Raw genomic sequence first — 24,594 nt, 5'->3', positions numbered from 1 at the left:
TCTGTCCCTCCCTACTTCCCAGCTCTGTGCTAAACCTCAGGCGACAGCTTGGCGGAGATCCCTACTCAGGGTATGTGCACGGATCAGTAAGATAAACAAACAAGAAAGACCGATAGATAGATAGAGAGAGATAGAGAGATAGATAGATAGATAGAGAGATAGATAGATAGACCGACAAAAAGCGAGGTCAGACAAAATGAAGTCAAAACCAAGATAGCGGCGAGGTATAAAATGATAAGACAATAGAATGGTAAAAAGCTACAAGCAATGGTGAAAATCACAGCAAAAGTAAGATATAAGGAAAACAAAGTACCAGAAGAAATAAAATATAAGTAGTAACTGGATCCATCACAGAACCATGTGCACACACAATCCCAGCTGGGAGAGGCTACTGACTGGTATCACTCAGCCCTCTGTAAAGCTTACACCTAGGTGTGGTATTTTGCCAAGAAAACTCAGACTGCTGACCTGGACCCCGCACTAGTTCTGACAATATGCAGTCATGTAGCCTCTCCCATACATAGGAAGTATATTATATTTGTAATTCTAACACTGGCCATACAGTAGCCATAACAATGTGGTGAAACTATCAATTTCCACAGGATTGAAAGGGGTTGGGAATGTTTTAAGGGGAGACCAAATTCTAGTTGAGCAGTTTGACGTAGGCACCCTCCCGTCTCCCTAGAAAAGACAACCTCCATGCTCAGTTTATTTTGAGGCTGATTTTTATATTAATATTGTTTTTATTACCTAAAGAGGTAATAAATTAATCGTAAAAAATGATGGATCTTAAAGACTTAAAGGGGTCATGTATCTTTTTTTCCCCTTGCCGTTGGTGTTTTTGCACCTTTTTGCTGTGCAATGGCTGTTTTGCGCCTATTTTGTGCTTTTTTGGAATGTTACGCCTCAATTTGCCGTCTCTTTTGCCCCCTATTTGTCATTACATTGCGCCTCTTTACAGATGTTTCCGCCCGATTTTATTATACTATTGGGCCTATATGGTTTGCGCAACAAATTGCGCCTTTTTTAAAAATTTGTGTCTAATAAGGCACAAAAAAACCTGCATTTGACAAAGAGCCAAAACAACAAAGACAAATGAGGTGCAAAAAATAGACTCACAACAGGCGCAAAAAGAGCGCAGAGAAGGGGTAAATAAGAAAAATTACCCCCCTTGGTGCTTACTGGTAAAACCTTGAGTGCAGGCTGCTTTGGTGACATAGATCACCTGGATGTGATAACAGGTTATGGCAAAACCAATGAACAGAATCTAAGCAGTGGTGTAACTAGAGGCCTCTGGTTCCCAGGGTAACATTCCAAATTGGGCACCCCTCTCATTACATCCAAAAAGCACTGAATCCTACCACCCCCCATTTCATAGTTTTTTGTAGTGCAATACATTATGGAAGCTGTTCTGCTCAAAGCGCCCCCACAATAGCCAATATAGTCACAGGAGCCCCACAGAAGCCAAAATAGTCACAGGTGCCCCACAGTAGCCAATATAGTCACAGTGCCCCCACAGTAACCAATAATGATGTTGCCCCTCACAATAGTCAAGGCACAGTGTCTCCCACAATAGCCAAGTCACAGTGGCTTCAGTCACACCCCTGAATTTAAAGGATTGTGAGTTCCACCATCTTAAATATTCAGTAACTTTTGAATAAATGTTGCATGAATATATAGTACAAGAAACTTTGTATTATATCTTATCAGGGGAAAGTCTTTCTCCACTTACTTTTTCTTCTATAGTCCTTCCTTGTAATCAGGTTTTCCACTCTTAAACCTCTGCTGAATTCCCTCTTACTAGTAAGAAGCAGGAACTTGATTACATATAAGTTCTATGCAAAGGGGAGGTGGAGCAGTGAGTCACAGCAGCTAGGTCTCCTTAATGAGAAGCGGAATGGGAACAAACAAAGGGGGTCATTTACTAAGGGCCCGTTTCGCATTTTCCCGACGTGTTACCCGAATATTTCCATTTTGTTCAGATTTTCCCTGAATTGTCCCGGGATTTTGGCGCACGCGATCGGATTGTGGCGCATCGACGCCGGCATGCACGCGACGTAAATCGGGGGGCGTGGCCGAACGAAAACCCAGGAAGAGATCAGTGAACTGCAAAGCAACTCGGGGGACCTCGGCGCTGCAGCGACACCTGGTGGACATCGGGCGCAGGACCTTCATGAATCGCCGGAAGACCCGAACGCTCGTCAGAGAACCCGCCGCTGGAACGCGAATGGACCGGGTAAGTAAATGTGCCCCATTGTGTTTGCAGACACAGGAATTAAAATTACTTTATTGCTTGGAAACAGAGGTCTGGGGATCCATAAGAAACTCAGAGTAGGTCGGCGTGAACTGGGTTCAAAGGTCTAGGTGGCGCTATATTGGAGCGGGGAAAAACAGCCAATAAGAAGACAGAAGCGAGTGAGCAGATATTGACCATAGATCTATCTTCCAGCCATGTCTGTTTCATTAGTCAGTGATATAATTGATGAAAACATATAATTCTCTGTATTGAAGACATCAGGTCAAAATAATACGAGCGACATTTATATATTGGACATAGGTCCTTGAGCCAAGTGGCGTCTACATGCGTAAAAATCTAATCTCACATTAATTCCTAGTATGGCTGCTGGATCCACACGGGCAGCGCACTTCAAGTTCTTCCTCACAGATTGGCATGCTCTCCTAATTGGCATGGAAATTAATTTTAATTAGACTAATATATAATTATAGGCAGATGTCCCACATACTTCTGTATTAATAAGTGGATGCTTGGCCGAGGAGAGAGGATCTGTACGGCAGGAAGATGGATGTCGATGGAACGGTGTCAGTGTCACATCTCTGGGCCCTGGGACTGTACATGGATCTGTCAGTCTGGATATGTCTCATTAGGACTATTATTCCAGTAAATACAGGATTACGGTGTGACGGGTGACCTCCATGTGCTCAGTTATTACGTTAAGTTGTTTGGCAAGAGGAATCGGCATCCAGATCATCAACACAGACCGCGACAATACTTCCCGTCATACTTCCATGTGTTCTGATTAATATGGGATTTTTCACATTTTCGTATAACGTGCTTTTTTTTTTTACCCTTTCTATGGTTTATATCAGGGTCTAATAGCAGATACGTCGATAGGGGATGGAAGAGTGCCCCCTCCTCTAAAACGGAAAGCGTAACGTAAACTTCGGGTGTGAACTGAGCCGCATGTGTTAAGGGGGGATTCTTCTATCAAGTTTATGTCATGGGGCAATTTGAATTATTGGTCCAGATATTGTATCCGAGTCACACAGATAAACCATAGGATAAATTGCACTATGGGTGCAGATTACCGTATATACTCGTGTATAAGCCGGGTTTTTCAGCACAAAAAAATGTGCTGAAAAACCTCACCTCGGCTTATACACGGGTCAATTAAAAAAAAAAACCCTGGCGCCCGGATCCTTGGCGTGGCTTCTCTATTTCTTCTCTAGCCGGCAGAGTTGCGTCTATGTCATCTGCCAGACCGGCCGACAGATCGCATGGACGCGACTCTGCCCGCTATTACAGCAAAGAGAAGAAAGAAGAGGAGCCGAGCCGAGGTGAGTATTACGTTTTTTTTTTTTAATGTGCTTGGCATACAGGGGGCAGGCTGCATACTATATGGGGCTGGCTGCATACTATATGGGGCTGGCTGTATACTACACCCTCAGCTTATACTTGAGTAAATAAGTTTTCCCAGTTTTTGGTGGTAAAATTGGGTCGGCTTATACTTGAGTATACAGTATTATATCAGTGCTACACAGATAAATCATAGAGCAATTTACACTGTGACAATTATTATAGACCATGCACCAGTGTTTTGCACCATCTTTTTAGTGTAAACTGCTTGCACATAAAGTGTCCGGGACACCTTTCCGCCGTGGCTGCACTATTCCCAACACGAAATGGACTGAACTGGACTCAGTCGCTCAGTGGTGCTCAGTCGGACCGTGCGCCACACTTTTCATGCAAAGTCCAATAGAATTGTGTTGCAAGCCCCATGTTAAAGGTGCATCAAAAAAAAGTTTGTGCCTTCTGCCGGAGCAGTGCAGGGGGCGCCAGATTCATGAAGAACAGGCACCAGAAATCCTGAATCTGCCGCCCCCTGTACACTACACAGGACACTGCAACTAGTACAGATTGCACTTCTTTAGATAAATGTGGGTCAGAGAGTCCTTCACAATTCTGTCGAGCCGCTGTAATAAATGTGCCGCAAACTCCGACTAAGCTCCAATACAGAAGATGAGATTCTTATACGAGACATTCATGCTCTGCATCACTAAACCGCGTTATCTCCGCGGCCCCATCATGAGATCCATTTTTGTCTTCCCTGCACGACATTGCAGTAACTTTGAGAAATATTGGAGTCGGTCCGTTTTGTAGCTGCCAAGATCATTTCCCTTGTAGAGATACGGAGCCCTGATTATGCCAAGCCTGTGTCTCATCATTACACTGCGATGGTCCTCACGTCTTCAGACACTTCAAGGAGGGAATTATAAGCGGCCGCTCCTTTATGTCTTCTCCAGGAAGGCTTTTATTTAGACTTCCATTACACGATGCACATAAAGATCTGTCTGGGAGCATCGCTGCCTCTCTATGCTGCCATGCACAGTAAGTACAGCAGAGATAGGTGTCATATTACCGGATATCAAAGGACATCTAAAACCAGGATGAAGGATTGTACACCAAGCACACTGACATACTGGTGTGTGCTCCCTCGGGCAGGATCCACTCTTCTTATGCCTGTGTTTTAAAGGAAAAAAAAAGCTTTAAAAAATATGCAAATGAGCCTAAGGGGCTCCAGGCTCCATTAACACCTATGCATAGTTTTATATAAACCCAGGGCATAAGAATCTAAAAGAAGGGCAGATCTTACCAGAGGGGGCACGCACCAGTATGCTTGGTTTGCAATCCGTCATCCTGGTAGTTGATGTGTTTTAAGGTGAAAGACTTCCTAATAATATTACACTCTCTCTGTAGTATAACCTCTCCACCTGTTCTGTAGAGATGAACACTCATTCAGTCGTATGTATTCTGAGCTAAGAAAATGGAACAACTTTTAAATGAGAATAGCATCACTCTTGATCACTGGCCATGTCTGGTATTGCAGCTGAGGCAATGTTACCAGAAATATTTTAAACTATAATTTTTTGGCATCTCACAGCCCCTTTAATTGTTGTCTCGAGAAGAAGTATTGAATACTAGTGCACGCTCTTAAATAATCACCCCCTGCACTGCTCTGGAAGCACCATCTGTATGTAAACCTTTAACATACAGCGTGCGTCACAATTCTGTCAAGTCGCAGTAATAAATTTGCCGCTAACTCTGACTAAGCAGTAACTCACCCCTTTACGTGCACATTTTTTCTGTCTTGTCAGACACCAGAACCCACTGGGGCACATTTACTAAGGACCTTGTGCCAGTTTTCTGTCGGACTTTGCACGTTCTTTTAGGTGCAAACTGCTTGCACAGGTATATAAGAAGTGACCGCACCACATTTGTCTCGCACGTGACCCATTTGTGGCGCGGCTGCACTAGTGATCATGCAACACAAATTAGGGGGCGTTCCGGTGCTCAGTCGGACCGTGCGCCGGATTTATCATGCAAAGTCTGACAAAACTGTGTTGCACACTCCATGTTAAAGGTGAACCAAAAAAAAAGTGATGCCCTCTGTCGGGGCAGTGCAGGAGGCGCCTGATTCATGAAAAACGTGCACCAGAAATCCTGAATCTGGCGCCCCCTGCACACTACACAGGGCACTGCACCTAGCACAGACTGCACTGTTCTTAGTAAATGTGCCGCACTGTGTCCAGATGCTATTACTATAACTCTAGGTGACAGCAGCATAAAAAAATTTTGGGGAAAAAAATTCCCTCCCATTGCAGCTGAAAATCAGTTTCCCATTAGTGGTAACTGGATCGATTTCTGAACCTTTCAGTCAATATGACATTGAGAGAAATGTTTTAACTTTATGCAAATAAGCTACTCAGAGCCATAACCCCGCCCCTGGTGCACTGAGAAGCTTATTTGCAGGAAGAGAAAAATTACATTTTCTCAAAAATGAGAGATTACTGGAAAACAGAAAAGCTATGTATGAAAAGCTTAGAAAGTGCCTACACAAAGCTCTACCAACGTCATGAATGTTCTGGTGGTGGCACAGGAGGTTGGCACATAGGACCCCGATGTCTAACGTGAGCAAAAGAACTTGCTGAGACATGACAAGACACCATTGAGGTTAAGCAGCAGTAAAGGAGCTGTACCAAGTTTTAGATACCTTTTACCAGATAAATCTTAATGAAAGGTCAGGTATGAAATGTTTTCATATATTTTGCTCTTTGATGTGAAATCTCACTCATTTTCCTTTAAAAATCCAAAGTCATGTAAGAATGTGCTGCCTGTTTCTCTGGTTCTATACAACCAGAAGCATGTTGTGTTCTGAAAGATGAGATTCTTATCTTTAATATGACACCAGTAATATGTTTCTAGGTCTTATAAAACCCCACATAGCATTCTCCCTGCTTTACTCATCTCAGGCAAAATATCACTCCTCTCTACTCATTTTCACATGACTTTGGAAGATATTTTTTTTTATAGGTAAATGGGTGAGATTTCATATAAAAGGAAATTTTAGAAAGGGCAGTCCAGGCCCTACCTAAGGGGCTGCTAGTATAATGGGGTGATATCTGGTTAATGGTTCCCTTTAATATCAGACACCTGGGACCCTATTGATGGACATGCTGGAGCTCTGATTCAAATGGATTAGACTGAGCTGCAATACCACACACGGCCACTATACAATGCACAGCACTATGCTTGATAAGAAGCAGGGAGGCCTCTTAAATTATGCAATTGTGGTGGTTTGAAATGTCAGAGCCAACCAATCTGATATCATGGCTGATCCAAATGATGGCAGAAATTTTCCCTAATACTATATCTTTTGTATTCTTCTCTTTCCTTGCTGTGGTTATTATACTGTAATACCTTATATCAGAGAAGGATACGTTGTAGAGTATAATTACCACCCTCTCATCGAGGAGTTCAGTAAGGTGCTCCAAGATCAAGTGCTCCTGGTACAGCGAGATGTCATGTGCTAATTATTATCATTATGTTCTGCTTCAGGAGAATATAATGGGGCAGCGAACAGAACCAAAGCCATAAGATTTGATAATGGCAACTGCCTTTATTCCCTCTAAGGTCACATTAGGACAGGTTTAAGGCAGATGTAGGATCCGGACCCTATGGTATAGAGCGGAAGGAGCTGAGCAGGTTGTACATAGTGTCCTATCTGTAGGTAGCATGTTATAGAGCAGGAGGAGCTGAGCAGATTGTACATAGTGTCCTATTTGCAGGCAGCATGTTATAGAGCAGGAGGAACTGAGCAGAGTGTACATAGTGTCCTATCTGCAGGCAGCATGTTATACAGATAAAGGCCGCAAAAATAGAGACTGAAAGAAATATTGCCAGGGAGAGCAAAAATAATCCCAAATTATTTTTCAAGTATATAAATGATAAGAAACTAAAAACAGAGAGTGTGGGTCCCCTTAGAAATAACATGGGGGTCATGGTGGAAGGAGACGAGGAAAGGGCCAATCTACTGAATGTCGCCTTCTCAACTGTCTTTACCCAGGAAAATCCCCTGGTGGAAGACACAATGAGGAATAATGTAAATTCTTTTTATAATGTCAACAGTTTAACCCAGGAAGAGGTACGGCGCCGCCTCGCAACCACTAAGATAGATAAATCACCTGGGCCAGATGGCATACACCCCCGGGTTCTGCATGAATTATGTACCGTCATAGACAGACCGTTATTTTTAATATTTGAAGATTCACTGAGGACTGGTTTTGTTCCACAGGAATGGCGCATAGCAAATGTGGTACCAATATACAAAAAAGGATCAAATAGCGATCCTGGAAACTACAGACCCGTAAGTCTAACTGCTGTGGTGGGGAAAATATTTGAGGGGTTTATTAGAGATGCTATTCTGGAGTATCTCACTGTGCACAACCTTATAACCCAGCGTCAGCATGGGTTTATGAGAGATCGGTCCTGTCAGACTAATCTGATTGGTTTCTACGAGGAGGTAAGTTCAAGACTGGATCTGGGGGACGCTGTGGATGTTGTATATCTGGACTTTTCAAAGGCATTTGACACCGTGCCACATAAAAGGTTGGTATATAAAATGAGACTGCTGGGAATAGGAGAAAATCTGTGTATTTGGGTAAGTAATTGGCTTAGTGATAGAAAACAGAGGGTGGTCATTAATGGCACATTCTCAGATTGGGTTGATGTTACCAGTGGAGTGCCACAGGGGTCAGTATTGGGGCCACTTCTTTTTAATATTTTTATTAATGACCTTGTAGTGGGTTTACACAGTCAAGTTTCAATATTTGCAGATGATACTAAGCTGTGTAAAGTAATAAATACTGAGGTCGATAGTTTAGCATTACAGAGGGATTTGTGGAAGCTTGAGGGATGGGCAGAGAAATGGTTGATGAGGTTTAATGTAGATAAATGTAAAGTTATGCACTTGGGCCATGGAAACAAAAAGTATAATTATGTTCTAAACGGTCAATTACTTAGTAAAACTGAAGCTGAAAAGGACTTGGGCGTATTGGTGGATGGTAAACTTAATTTTAGTGACCAGAGCCAGGCGGCTGCTGCTAAAGCAAATAAAATAATGGGATGTATCAAGAGAGGAATAGATTCTCATGATAAAGACATAGTTCTGCCCTTATACAAATCCCTGGTCAGACCACACATGGAATATTGTGTACAGTTTTGGGCACCAGTATATAAAAAGGATATAGTAGAGCTGGAACGGGTGCAGAGGAGAGCAACCAGGATTATTAGGGGAATGGGGGGACTAGAATACACTGACAGATTACAAAATTTGGGATTATTCAGTTTAGAAAAAAGCCGACTGAGGGGAGACCTCATTACAATGTACAAATACCTGAACGGACAGTACAAGGATCTCTCCAAAGATCTTTTTATACCTAGGCCTGTGACCAGGACAAGGGGGCATCCTCTACGCCTAGAGGAGAGGCGATTCTACCATCAACATAGACAAAGGTTCTTTACTGTACGAGCAGTGAGACTATGGAACTCTCTGCCGCAGGAGGTTGTTATGGCGGACTCTATGTACATGTTCAAGAGAGGCCTGGATGCCTTTCTGGAGAGAAAAAATATCACGGGTTATGGGGATAAAACATTTATTTAATTCTTAAAGGTTGGACTTGATGGACTTGCGTCTCCTTCCAGCCTTATATACTATGATACTATGATACAGCAGTGGGAGCTGAGCAGATTGTACATAATGTCCTATCTGCAGGCAGCATGTTATAGAGCAGGAGGAGCTGAGCAGATTGTACATAATGTCCTATCTGCAGGCAGCATGTTATAGAGCAGGAGGAGGTGAGCAGATTGTACATAGTGTTCTATCTGCAGGCAGCATGTTATAGAGTGAGAGGAGCTGATTGGATTGTACATAGTGTCCTACCTGCAGGCAGCATGTTATAGAGCAGGAGGAACTGATTGGATTGTACATAGTGTCCTATCTGCAGGCAGCATGTTATAGAGTGAGAGGAGCTGATTGGATTGTACATAGTGTCCTACCTGCAGGCAGCATGTTATAGAGCAGGAGGAACTGATTGGATTGTACATAGTGTCCTATCTGCAGGCAGAATGTTATAGAGCAGAAGTAGTGAAGCAGATTGTACATAAGGGTCATGCGCCCGTTTTCTGTTGCACGTTCTAGTGTCCTGTTTGCAGGCCGCATGTTATAGAGCAGGAGGAGCTGGGCAGATTTTATAGATTTAGCAGCCCTACAGAGAAGTATCTATATATAACCGCTGTCATATTACACTATTGCGTCTCAAAAATACTGTACGTTATTCTCCAGCTTCAGACATCTCACCGATATAGTCCAAAAATCTGTTATTCTAAGCGCTCTATTACATCTCCACATGAATCACCGCGCTCATCGCATCTTCCCAGATGTCATACTAATGAGTTGTTTGCTAAAAATACTCCCCCAAGAATGTCAGGACAGAGTGATATCAGGAGAGTATATGCACTGACAGCAGCGCTATAGACACCACCGCATCCATATGATGACGGTATAATATACGAGTGTATGATGGGGAACATGGCCGCGCACGCCACCGAGCCTAAGTGCTCCAGGTGTCACATGGAAGGTGACATGGCATCCTTCCTTCTAAAATCAACTTTTAGAAGGATTATGCTAATTATGCTAATAAGCCTGAAGGACTCTGGTTTTCCAAAGCTCCAAGCTCCTTAGTGCTGTAGCTTCACGGACTATTACAATGAGCAGCAAAGGTCTCCCCTGCTGCTGCTAATAGATTACACAGGCAGAAGGAGGAAGGAGAAAGCAGGAGATTGGGTGAAACATATTCTGCTCATTGTAACAGCCGGTAAATCTTCAGCACAGAGGGGCTCTGGTGACACCTCAGAACCCTTTGGGCTTATTAGCATAATTGTAAAAGTTGATTTTTAAAAGGAAGGAGGCCATGGATAACAAATATAAGAAGATTACCACAGTCCCGGTGCCTGGATCTATGAGTAAGTGTCACTGGTTTATGATAGATAGTAGTTTAAAGGGTTTGTCCTATAAATTACACCCTATATATATAGAGATAGGGGTTTGATTGAAGGGGGTTCAAGTTTTGGAACCAAATGCTGGGACTTCCATTAATTACAAGAATGAGGGTTCTGTTCTTACTAACCCATGAAGCAGTAGGTTGAGCATACCTACTGTCACTCCATTCAGTACTATGGTAGTGTCTGAGATTGAGAAGCAGAGCGCTCTGGTATCTTCAGCTGTTTTATGGCAGTGATGTAGATAACCAGCCTTGCGTTTCCATAGGATTGAATGGAGTGGCAGTAGGTACACTCAACCTACTGCTCAATCAAATAGTAGAAAAAGGACCCACATTTTTGTGATCAGTGGGGGTTCTATCACCGATCAGAGTGTTATCCCCTCTGCTGTGGATAGGGAATAACAATAATAATACTTGGTACAACCACTTGAGGCATGTAATACAGAGATTGCAGGACAAGTGACTACCGATGCCAAATGTAGTCAATCATTCACCAGCCTGGAAAAATACAGGATAATACAAGATAATAGGTACAGGGTGATTCTCAGGACCTTAGTATAGGTAAGTCGAGGCAGCAAAGGGCAAAACAATGTGATATACCATGGAAAGATTTTACCATTCAGAGTCTATAAAAAGCTGAGCTGTAAACTTTAAGGAATGATATGGTTAATAGGATCCCTACTGCTACTCTGTAGTAAAATTAAATCATTTCCCATAAAAAAAAACTGATTCTGGAAGCTTTTGTTGAGTTTTTGGTTTTAATCTGTTGTTCTGTCCCTCCATTACTCCTCCTGGAAATTTTTGGATTCCTCTGTGAAATCAGAAGTTACTGTTCCCATTGTCAAATAGTGTTGTCTATATAAAGTGTAATTCCTCGCAGATAGCATCAGAATGTATAAAAACTCAAGCTCCATACTGGAAGCTCCCAGTTATCCATATGTTCATACATTTCAGGGAAGAAATTCGGAAACATGGTACAATACAGGCAGTTTGTTTGTTTGTTTGTTTGCAGTAGGTTTGTTGTTAACTTGAATTTGTATGTAAGTCGGAGCTACTATATTTTATAATTGTAGCTCTAGACAAAAGTCATTATTTATTAAAAGACAAGGGGGTTGTTGCTACATCATGGGGGTCATTTATCTTTCCCTTCCGTTTTTTGCTGCGTAATGGCTGTTTTGCACCTATTTTGCGCTTTTTGGGAATGTTATGCCTCCATTCGCCGTGTGTTGTTGCCCCCTATTTTCCATTACATTGCATTTCCCTAATAAGGCACAAGACAAATGAGGTTCAAAAAAGAGACTCACAACAGGCGCAAAAAGAGCGAAGAGAAGGGTGAAATAAGTTAAATGACCCCCATTTTTTTCTTTTTTTTTTGCTATGTTGTGCAGCTCCTCCGTTATTCCTCCTGGACATGTACCAAACCCCTGGACAACCAGGAGTAACCATTCCCTTTATCAGAGGATACTGTTAGGACTGATTGGAAAGTGTAAGATTGTGTAGGAAATTAGATGTAAATGTATCATAAATTTCCATGAGGAATAACAGAAGAACGATATAACGTACACAAAGCTTTGGAATTATATTATAGGGAATATGATTATTTATTGATACAGAAGAGGGGAGAGTTCTTCTTTAGGGGGTCCATGAATCCCCAGGCTTGTGGTTAAAGGGGCGGCTGGGTATGTGACAGGTAGGTACTAGAGGCACCAGTTCATTGCTGTGATGAATTGGATGCCGCACATGAACAGATGCTCGGTGTTCGGCTACGACATGTTTTCTTCTTCCTTGAGGAAGTGATAAGAACATTCTCATTCTCTTCCCCGGTGCCATCGCTCGCCTCTTCTGGGAAGACAATTATGTAGATTAGGAAAGGAAACCGGCAGGGAGAGAGGGGGCTCCCCCAAAACGAGCACATTAAGGGGGCTCTATAGTATGGAAGGTTAATGGGAAGAGGAAATGTATGTAGAATATGATGCACGGATCTCAGCGACCAGCATTATATAGGATTATATAGGAGAAACGTGTCACCTCACTGGATACAATGTTGCAGATTTCCAGAGAGATATCTACTACAGGTGTGGATAGTAAAAATGTGTTAAGAATTCCCAAGATGAATTCTCATAGTAGCTGATGTGTCCTCGCACTGCTGTGCTCTGTGCTCTCTGCACTGGACTGTTATGCAGTAGTTTTTTTTTTTTTTTAATAGAATTAGTGGAATTTTCTTTAAAGGAAATCTATCATCAAAATCCATCATGATAGACCAAAATCACTTACTCATCCAGGCACCGGGACCATGGTCACCTTTTTGTATTTATTATCCATGGCCTCCCCCTCCTCCTTCAACTTTTATAATTATTCTTAGTTAGAAGGGTTCTAGGGGGTTGTTACCAGAGCCCCTCCGTACTACAGTTTCATAGGTTGTTACACTGCCCCCCTCCACCAGCTATTATCTCACACAGTGAGAGGGGGGAGGTGCTAAGGGAACAGGGGTGAGACAATGTAACAGCCTGTGAATCTACAACACAGAGGGGCTCTAGTAACATACCCCAGAGTCTGTCTGGGTCATTACCATAAATATAAAAAACAGTTTTAAAAGGAAGGAGGCCATGGATAACAAATGTCTCAGGAGGCAAATAGTGGTGCAGCATCAGGAGGAGTGTAGCATCAGGGGCACCTGCAACAAAGCAAGACCTGAATCTTAAAAATAGTGTGAGACACTGCATGGAGAACCTACCTACTAAAAAAAAAATAACCTGATATATATTACTACTGGATGGGGCAGAGAGATGGCTGTTTTATAGCTCACCTCAGGCAGTAGATCGTTTAGATTCACTCCTGGTGACCACTGTAGGTGTGTGGGTATATCTCAGGGTCCTGACATGCAGTGTGGAGCCCCCCCCCCCCTTCCTGTCAGGTGCAGGTTTTAGGCTTATACCTAGCATTGATCCGGACCTGCAGAACATCTTTCTCATAAATCTGCGGACATCTGGCAGGCATATACTGTAAAAGCAAATGGAGCATGACCCTGCTGTGCACTGAGCCTGTGGAGTGGATGGAGCAAACATTAGGCAGAGTGCTGTTTACTTCTTCTTCTTCATCATCATCAGTGTAGCCGGTCCTCCTCCTGGGTGGGTGGGGGGCAGGCTGGCAGGGTGACATCTCTCTGCTCATTGGTGCCAGCAGGGAGGAGAAGAGAAGGAGCTGAGAGCTCAGTGCCAGTCCTGCTGCCTGCAGCTCCCTGCTACACGTGTCAACTGATTCTCATCCAGGGACCACCAGCAGCCACCTACCCCAGCAACCACTTACCCCAGCAGCATCCTACTCCAAGAGCCACAGCAGCCACCTACCCCTGCAGCATATTACTGCAACAGCCATCTATCTCTGCAGCATATTACTCCAACAGCCACCTACCCCAGCAGTCACCTACCCCTGCAGCATCTTACTCCAACAGTCACCTACCCCAGCAGCCACCTACCCCAGCTGCCCCACCTGAGCGCCTGCCGGTGTAGGAGCGCGGATGCTGCACGGAGTGGCCGGGCTGCGGGGACACCAGGGCTCAGCTTCTCCTCGGACGTGTCCGTCACTCAGCAGCCAAGACGCCGCGGATCCTGTACAGAGGCTCCTCCAAGATGGGCAGAGAGCAGCGGCAGCGGGAGAGATCAGCGGCCGCCCGCATCCAGCGCTCGCACAGCCGCAGCAGCCTCTCCGCCTCCTTCGAGGCTCTGGCCGGATACTTCCCCTGCATGAACTCGCTGGAGGAGGATGAAGGTGGGCACTGCGGGGGGCACAGGCACTTACCTGCACATGGCAGGAGCTGTGCATATGTCTGCATGGGGCATAGACGATGTATAGATCTACAGGTTACAGCATTTAGGTGGAGACGGTATAGGGGATGTATGGTGGCATAGGTTATGTGTTTGTCTATAGGTGGCATTGGTTATGTACTTACTGCAGGTGGCATAATATTGATAAATCTTTATTTCTCCAGACAATCATATTCCACAACACTTCACAGATCATGGGGGACATATACAAAATAATATACACGACATTATAGAGTAATAATATGGTCTGATGAAAGAGTGTAAGGGTCCTGCTCACAAGAGCTTACACTCTATACCTCAGGTGCCATAGGTTATGTGTTGTCTATAAGTGGCATATGTTAGAGGGGTCATAATCTTTTTTAGTGACTTTTCGGGAACATTGCAGTATTTCCACAATTTTTTGTGCCCTTTTCCAGCAGTTTGTGGAGTGTAGCAGTTTCCTGGTTTGCACCTAATTTGTCTTCGTATTTCTCCTGCTTCCAGATGTTCGCGCCTTTTTTAATGTTGTTGTTTATTGATTGTGGAGTAACACGCCAGTCCTGATTATCTGCAGGAGAGGCAATGGTGTGATTTGCACAAACAATTGCACCTTTTTTTAAAAATTAATTTGTGCCTAAAAAGGCGCAACAAAACTTTATTTGAAAAAGACAAAGACAAATCAGGTGCAAAAAATAGACTCACAAAAGGCGCAAAAAGAGCTCAGAGAAGGGGGAAATAAGATAAATGTGTTTGTCTACAAGTGGCAGAGGTTATGCTTCTATATCTGCAGGTGCCATAGGTTATGTGTTTGTCTATAGGTGACATAGGTTATGCACTTATCTAGAGTTGCCATGTATTTATCTGCAGGTGGCATAGGTTATGCTTCTATATCTGCAGGTGGCATAGGTTATTGGTTTGTCTATAGGTGGCATAGGTTATGCTTCTATATCTGCAGGTGCCATAGGTTATGCTTCTATATCTGCAGGTGGCATAGGTTATGCTTCTATATCTGCAGGTGGCATAGGTTATTGGTTTGTCTATAGGCGGCATAGGTTATGTTTCTATAGCTGCAGGTGCCATATGTTATGTGTTTGTCTATAGGTGGTCTAGGTTATGCTTCTATCTGCAGGTGCCATAGGTTATGCTTCTACCTGCAGGTGGCATAAGTCACGCTTCTATATCTGCAGGTGCCATAGGTTATGTTTCTATATCTGCAGGTGCCATAGGTTATGCTTCTACCTGCAGGTGCCATAGGTTACGCTTCTATATCTGCAGGTGCCATAGGTTATGCTTCTATATCTGCAGGTGCCATAGGTTATGCTTCTACCTGCAGGTGCCATAGGTTATGCTTCTATATCTGCAGGTGCCATAGGTTATGTTTCTATATCTGCAGGTGGCATAGGTTATGTGTTTGTCTATAGGTGACATAGGTTATGCACTTATCTAGAGTTGCCATGTATTTATCTGCAGGTGGCATAGTCCACAGTAAGGGATACAATGTCACTAGTTGCACCAGTAACTTATCTTATGTGCGGGTAATACCTGAACATATCTAGTATAGGGTGGTGCGTTCTGTATACTCCATGGTGCCAGGTCTTTGACATGGTGAACATAAAGCAGTGCGATAACTGATGGTTCTGGGTGCCCCCAGTCTGCAGCAGCCTCCAGGCATCAGACTACGGGACCCTTGTACCCAGAGCCGAGCAGTGCAGCCACCGCCTTTTTTATGTCCAAAAATGCCTGGATATCGTAACCCTTCCTGAACAGAACGGATGACATAAAATTTTCATTGATGTCAATGGGAATTTTTTATGGATAGGTTAAATCTGTGTTAACGTTGGTAAGAAATGGAGGTTGGAATGGTAGTGTGAACTTAGCCTAACACTATCAACTATCATTGTATTTATCCACAATATGTATCTATTTCATATCTATATATATATACATACAATATCTATCTATATAGAACACATATGATCCTCCCTGGTATTGGAGACTTCTCTCGATCAGATATTAACCACCTCACAGCCAGTAGGCGCGGTCACCAGTCCTGTCTTTACTACACGACATTATAGATATGTGTCCAGCCCCTGATTCATCCAGTATACAATGGGGGTCATTTATCTTATTCCCCCCTTCTCTGAACTCTTTTTGCACCTTTTTTTGAGTCTATATTTTGCATCTCATTTGTCAAATGCCTTTTTTTTAGCCTTATTAGCCGCACATTTTATAAAAGGTACATATCTATTATCTATCTATCTATCTATTTATCTATCTATCTAATATCTATCTATCTATCACATATCTATCTATCTATCTCATATCTATTATCTATCTATCTATCTATCTATCTATCTATTTATCTATCTATCTAATATCTATCTATCTATCTATCTATCTATCTATCTCATATCTATTATCTATCTATCTATCTATTTATCTATCTATCTATCTCATATCTATCTATCTGTCTATCTATCTATTTATCTCATATCTATTATCTATCTATCTATCTATCTATCTATTTATCTCATATCTATTATCTATCTATCTATCTATCTCATATCTATCTATCTAATATCTATCTATCTATATATCTATCTATCTATCTCATATCTATTATCTATCTATCTATCTATCTCATATCTATCTATCTATCTATCTCATATCTATTATCTTTCTATCTATCATCTCATATCTATCTATCTATTATCTATCTATCTCATATCTATTATCTATCTATCTATCTATTTATCTCATATCTATATATCTCATATCTATCTATCTCATATCTATTATCTATCTATCTATCTCATATCTATCTATTATCATCTATCTATCTCATATCTATCTATCTATCTATATCTATCTATCTCATATCTATCTATCTCATATCTATCTATCTATCTCATATCTATCTATCTATCTCATATCTATCTATCTATCTATCTATCTATCTATCTATCTATCTATCTATCTCATATCTATCTATCTCATATCTATCTATCTATCTATCTATCTATCTATCTATCTATCTATCTTCTATATCTATCTATCTATTATCTATCTATCTATCTACGTAGTGAAGAGGCAGCACTTTGGGCCACATTTATCACTTGTTTTTTCTGTTGTTTTTGCGCCTTTTCGTTTAGGCGCACCGTTTTTGCGCCCGTTTTGCGATTAAACGTCAAATTAGCCGCGCCGCTAAAATAACCACCTTTCCCTCATCTATCGTTCAATTCCAGATGTTTTGCTGCGCCTAATGAGATTCATCACGTGCGACTTTTGCATTTAGGCGCAAAAACACTCCAGCCCGAAGGTGGCGTTATCTGAGAAGAAAGCACTGAGCCCCTTTGCAGAAGAGCTCATTTCTAGCAGCAAAGCTCAACCAGACACTAGAACATATAATAGATACATTAGATACATTACAGACAGAAGCTGCAGACTATTTACAGTTCATCACCTTCTATTTACCAAATATTCTGCAAACGCTGAGCTCACAGCAAGAGAGAAGAGAACTTTGCACAAGTTTGCAGAAGCTTGTAGAAGTTTGCAGATACTACAAACAAGTGTCCCCCATGTAATTCTGCACAGTGTCTGAGGGGGATATTGTGCAGAATTACAGGGTTGCAGCAGGAGACCAGCACTGGGGGATCCCCTCCAGGAGAAGCCCCTGCTGAGGAGGTCACTGGGTGCTGGGTGTCACACACCTGGGTGCTGCTGTGAGTGTTATTCTCATTCTGAGCTGTGGGAGAAGCAGAGAGGAGCTTGTAGCAGGATGACATGTAAGTGCCCGAATCTAACATTGCGCCTAAACTGCGCCTAAACTGTGTTAAAGTAAAGTGATTAATAAGAGGCAGAAAATAAACTTATCACAGATGGTTGTAGCTTGTGATAATTCTGGCAAAACAGTGCGCCCGAATTTAGGCGCAACTACTACACTTAGGCGCACAAAAGTGATAAATGTGGCCCTTTGAGTGCTGCCTCTTCACTACGTATATTAAGGACCCGCGCCAAGGGATCAACGGCTGTTGCACCGATTATCGTTTACTGGCTTGTGCTGCTTTGGACTTTGCATTTCTCTATCTATCTATCAATCATCTATCTATCTATCTATCATCTATCTATCATATATACGATGGGTTATAGATATTTTGCAGAAGCCTGTCGAGGATTTTGGTCTCCACTTTATTCTTGTGCCCTGGTCCATATTTTTATTCTGTGCTTGTTTTACTTATGTTATTATCAATATTTATGCCATTCCTAATTTTATGCAGACCCTTCCCAATGTTGGGGGTCAATTTCCACATTTTTCCTCACTATGTAGAATTACTTTCATGGACTGGTTAATATTATTCCCATGTGGCTTTCATATTGTTTATTTCTTTTGCACATTGTCTCTTTCCATTGTGACGCATGTTGGTGACAGTTGTGTGGTCTTTCTCCATAATATGGGTAATATGTGGCTTCTTGTGACGCAGTGCACTGACCACGGAGCACAATACAAGCTTTTATTCATCGGGATTTGGTACAGATTGATCAAAGGCCGAGCCGCGGGACATCGGATGAGCTTCTCCCATCCAAGTATCTGAGGTCCCATTCATTACATAACATAAAAGAATTATGTGCTGGGCTACACGCTGTCACTACAAGTGTGAGGCATTATGGGATTGATATTGAATATCTGACTCTGAGGTGATTCAGGTTGTGTACAAGCCCTTTCATATAAGCTCCTCCATACAGTCCACTTCATACATGCCCCTTCATGCCTCATCATACATGCCCCTTCATGCCTCATCATACATGCCCCTTCATACAATCCATTTTATATATCCTTCTTTATGCCTTATCATACATGCTCCTTCATCCACGCCCTTTCATACAAGTCACTTCACACAAGCTCCTTCATACAAGCCTCTTCATACCGTATAGAACCACTACGCTAATTGAGGGTTAATGTGACCTATGCTATATCTGGTTTCACATTAAAGATCCCTTTGTGGAACATAAAATAGATACATCCCTGTTTTGTTCAGTCTTTGATCCATGTTCAGTCTGTGTTTCATCTGTAAAAGATAGCTGGTCCCTTTATTATCCAATGAATACATGCTCCTTCATAAAATTCAATTCATACATGCTCCTTCATACATGCTCCTTCATACATGATCCTTCATACATGCTCCATCATACATGCTCCATCATACATGCTCCTTCATACATGCTCTTTCATACATGCTCCATCATACATGCTCCTTCATAAAATTCAATTCATACATGCTCCTTCATACATGCTCCTTCATACATGCTCCTTTGTACATGCTCCTTCATACATGCTCCTTCGTACATGCTCTTTCATACATGCTCCTTCTTACAAGCTCCTTCATACAAGCTCTTTCATACAAGCTCTTTCATACATGCTCCTTCATACATGCTCTTTCATACATGCTCCTTCTTACAAGCTCCTTCATACATGCTCCTTCTTACAAGCTCCTTCATACATGCTCCTTCATACATGATCCTTCATACATGCTCCTTCATACATGATCCTTCATACATGCTCCTTCATACATGCTCTTTCATACAAGCTCTTTCATACATGCTCTTTCATACATGCTCTTTCATACATGATCCGTCATACAAGCTCTTTCATACATGCTCCTTCATACATGCTCCTTCATACATGCTCCTTCATACAAGCTCCTTCATACAAGCTCCTTCATACAAGCTCTTTCATACATGCTCTTTCATACATGCTCCATCATACATGCTCCATCATACATGCTCTTTCATACATGCTCTTTCATACATGCTCCATCATACATGCTCCTTCATACATGCTCCTTCATACATGCTCCTTCATACATGCTCCTTCATCCATGCTCCTTCATCCATGCTCCATCACACATGCTCCATCATACATGCTCCTTCATCCATGCTCCTTTATACAATCCACCTCATACAAGCCCCATCTTACAACCTAATCCACCTACCAGTATGTATTGGAGTTGTAGGTCATGTTCTTACGACTGATGTGTTATTATAGGTACATAGTATTCTCTTGCCCATCCCCCGTTGTGATTTTCAGTCCATTAGCATCATTGAAATAAATGGCAGCATATTGTGGAGCGCGGGTGGGGGAGGGGGGCACATACTTTCTTGTTGTTCTATGATTACTGCCATTTACCTTGGATACGGTGAATATGGATGATGTTTTTTTCCGGAGCGCGTCCTGGCCATGTTACTCTGTTGTGCGTCTTCTTCTTCTCTCCACTATGTTATGGCGCTGTACACACTCAGATCAAGCGTCTATTCACTGCTGACAGCCGAATAGGGACTATGACCACTACCATATTTCCATCTAGAAATCAGGGGTCCCCCCCAGACCTCCACCATACAAAACTACTCAACATCAGTCACTAGGACACCTTGTATCACAAACATCAGTTCTTTACCACTTTCTGCTTGCTGTCAGTGAATGTAACCCATTCCTGCTCCCACAAGTTTGCCGAATTCACACCGTCCTGTCTGAGCTAAATGTAACAGCAGCCAACGTTGATCTCCTGTGCTGATTGTTCTGATTCTTTGCTACAGTGTGTCAGTCCACTTATAATGCTGTTTAGATCCTAGAAGATTATCTACATCCATTTCAAGGCCGGAAGGTATCATTGCTCCAATCTCTATAATCTTTTCATTCACTGACAGCAAGCAAATCTGTAAAATAGCTGCTATTAAGGGGGTCATCCACTTTCAGCATATAATCGCTACTGTTTGTGTAATGCGTTATACAACTTTCCAATATACTTTCTGTATCAATTCCTCATGGATTTCTAGATCTCTGCTTGCTGGCATCCTATAGAAAGCTTCTATGATTACTTCCAATGAATAGAAAGCTGTCCATGGTGATGTGATGGACAGGCAGGAGCACAAGCCGTTATTATCACAGATTATACATTTCATACAGTGATGGAGCGGGATTTATGATTGATATGATATAACCTTGGGCTTTGTTCACACATCAGGTTTACTTTGTATTCTACTTGTACATTATTGCTGCATTTACAGAATTTTTAAGAATAGATTTTTAATTTAAAATCTTTTCTTAGAGCCCATGTACTATTTAGCATTCTTGTATTAAAACAAATGTGTTTACGTGCAGTACCAAACACGACCCATGGACAAGGGTGGCGCTGTTTCTTTTAAAAAGCACCCATCTAATTCAAAGGAGATCGTCACCTCTAGTAACTTATTATATACCCCTATAATATAACAATGCCGCAGTATCTTTTTTTTATACTTCTGCATCATAGTCCCTCTGCTATTCCTCCTAGAAATGTATAAATCATTTCTAAACTGTGTATTACCAGCCCTGGGTCCTGTCTCCGACACTAACCAATCATTGCTGCCTGTGACAGACACGCCCATTTGTCAGTAAGGATGGTAGGACTCAGTTATTCATACATTTCCAGAAGGAATTACAGAGGAATTGCACAATTTAGTTATTTTGGACAGCTCGGTTACATTGAAAGTTAGTGTATCTCCATATATAGCGTACAGTGCGTGCACACTCTCGGCTATGGATGTGACACAAGAGAATATGACACTAATGGATGAAAACCTTACGACACACATGTCCCGGTTAAAAAATGTATTTAATTGCGTGTAATTCCCGTTCTCGGAGGAGTCGGCGTGCGGCACTCAGACGTCTAAATAGAGAAATAGTCAATTACGCCTCTTACAACTTTAATGAAGGAACCAGAATCAATCAAAACGCGCGCTGAGCTAGACGAGACCCTGCGGTGGAGGAACACGTGCCGCTCATATACACAGCCGCAGGTCGTAGCATCCTGTATAATAAGGTCCTCAGCTGTCAAAATTAACCAGCGCCCCCCTGACTGTATCTTATTACACAATATACAAGTGATTTCTGTATCTGGGAAAGATGGGTGACAACCCATGTAGTGATTATTAATGCTCACATGGAGGCAGTTACCCAAATATTCCCGTTTTATGAATGGCAAAACTAGTTTAGTTAAAGGAAATCTACCATTTGTCTTTATGTATTGTGAGCCAAACATAACTTCAGAATGCTGTAGCGACACTAATGCAGAAACATATCTTGTTTAATCCCTGACCCAAATGGTTTTGCTCAAAAAACAATTATAAAATTCAGGACCTTGGGGAAGCTGGGTTGCATGCTGGCTGCCATTCATGAAAACATTACAATGAGCTTCCTGATCTCTCCAGACAGGACTTATCAACCTGAGCTGGATGACTCATACACAGCAGCTGGGGTGGTGCAGCGATTGATTACTTCTGTCTGTCAGTGACAACACAGTGATTACAGGTTCTCTGGAGCAGTGCATAATTCGGGTGAGGAGAAGAGCTGGGGCAATCACAGGGGTGACAGAGCCTCATTATCATAATTTTATAATTGTTATTTTAGCCAGGGATTAAACAAGATATGTTTCTGCATCAGTGTATCTACAGCATTCTCAAGGTATGTTTGGTTCACAATACATGAAAACAAATGGTAGATTTCCTTTAATAGTTGGATGTTCAGGAATCTAGGAAAGATGGGTGACTTTATTAAATGAAGTGGGTAACACTGTAGAACTTGGGTGTGAAAGGACTGAAAAATATTTATCTGTTTCATATTTCTGATTTTTTAAATGTATAGATCATAGAACCACCAGGCTGTGGTTTGTTCTTAAAGAAGAGATTCTTAAATTTAAAGCATGTTTCTAGGAACTACAGAACCAAAGATAGGGGCGTTTTATGTGATACCTAACTTGCAGCCTCTACACTTGACTCATCTCAGATAATATGACTTTTCCGCTCAATTTCACTTGACTTAGGAAGGGATTTTTTTAAACGGTGAGATTTTAAAATAAAAGAAGGAATTCTAGAAAGGACATTTCACCCCCTACCTGAGGGGGGTAGTAGTGTAATGGGGTAAAATCTGGTGACAGGTTCCCTTTAAGCAGTCTCAACAAGTTTTTTTGTCTTCTCTTCGGCAGAAGTTGGAGGCAAGAAGTTGAAAAGCACGATCCAGAGGAGTACGGAGACGGGCCTGGCGGTGGAGATGAGGAACTGGATGACCAGACAAGCGAGTCGCGAGTCTAATGATGGGAGTATGAACAGCTACAGCTCGGAGGGGAAGTAAGTGGCAGCCCACCCTGTAACCCTTATAGGGTCCAAGACACACGCCCCGACCCCTTATCACTGTACAACTCCATAATACAGAATTGAAGGGACGTTATGTACCGCCATATGGTGCTGCAGCATAATACAGAACTGATGGGATGTTATGTACCACCATGTGGTGCTGCAGCATAGTACAGAACTGAAGGGACATTATGAACCGCCATATGGTGCTGCAGCATAGTACAAAACTGAAGGGACATTATGAACCGCCATATGGTGCTGCAGCATAATACAGAAGTGATGGGACATTATGTACCACCATATGGTGCTGCAGCATAATACAGAACTGATGGGGTGTTATGTACTGCCATATGGTGCTGCAGCATAATACAGAACTGAAGGGGCGTTAGTTACCGCCATATGGTGCTGTTTTTGTCCAGTTATATAGTATTGCATTTTGGAACATGGAATTTTTTGGGTGATCATGATGGGAGAGAATCACTGGAGTGATTCACTGGACACCAAGTAGCGGGATGTATTGCTTATCCTTGTATCCGGGACATATATTGAGTATATGTAGGCGAGCAATGAGATGTGAATGGTGTAATAGGCTCCCAGCTCCAACATCGGCATAGTCCAGATCCAGAGCTTGGAAACTTGTAGTCAATGTAACTGGACACTTACCTCCTAACCACCTACACTCCAAACTTACACATTCATCTCCACTCTGCATCATCTGTTACTGTAACAATGACCTTTGTCTTCTCCGCAGCCTAATATTTCCCGGGGTCCGGTTGGGGTCTGACAGTCAGTTCAGCGACTTCCTGGATGGACTTGGTCCTGCACAATTAGTTGGAAGACAGACGTTAGCCACTCCTTCTATGGGTAGGTCACCTCTATTCTCCTAGGATCCCACTTACAGTCCTATAAAGTAGATCAATAGAGAATATATAAAACTGAGTTAATATCCCCCCTGAACCCCTTTGACACTTTTGGATTAATATGAAAT

At 42.3% G+C, this 24,594-nt stretch overlaps 1 protein-coding gene and 1 long non-coding RNA gene across 51 annotated transcripts in view; one reads left to right on the top strand and one right to left on the bottom strand.

Moving 5' to 3' along the window:
• The window catches only part of RIMS2 (regulating synaptic membrane exocytosis 2), a 443,591-nt gene that overhangs the window by 412,032 nt on the left and 6,965 nt on the right, over positions 1 to 24,594 (top strand). For 49 of the 50 annotated variants that reach the window (XM_072151364.1, XM_072151362.1, XM_072151350.1 and 46 more), the window contains 2 exons: positions 23,459 to 23,600; positions 24,358 to 24,470. In XM_072151364.1, the coding sequence (XP_072007465.1) occupies positions 23,459 to 23,600; positions 24,358 to 24,470 (255 nt within the window). Of the gene's footprint in view, positions 1 to 13,830; positions 14,407 to 23,458; positions 23,601 to 24,357; positions 24,471 to 24,594 lie in introns of those variants that run through there. The other variant, XM_072151398.1, reaches the window with a different exon arrangement.
• Positions 12,214 to 24,468, bottom strand: LOC140132509 (uncharacterized). Its single transcript, XR_011855666.1, has 3 exons — positions 24,298 to 24,468; positions 13,574 to 13,679; positions 12,214 to 12,480 (listed from the first exon to the last, which is right to left on the bottom strand). It is a non-coding gene; the product is annotated as an uncharacterized lncRNA (long non-coding RNA).

This window comes from Engystomops pustulosus, chromosome 5 (assembly GCF_040894005.1).
Source record: "Engystomops pustulosus chromosome 5, aEngPut4.maternal, whole genome shotgun sequence".
Taxonomy (NCBI): domain Eukaryota; kingdom Metazoa; phylum Chordata; class Amphibia; order Anura; family Leptodactylidae; genus Engystomops; species Engystomops pustulosus.
Note: the sequence above shows the minus strand (reverse complement) of the source record. Positions and strands in the feature narration are given on the sequence as shown.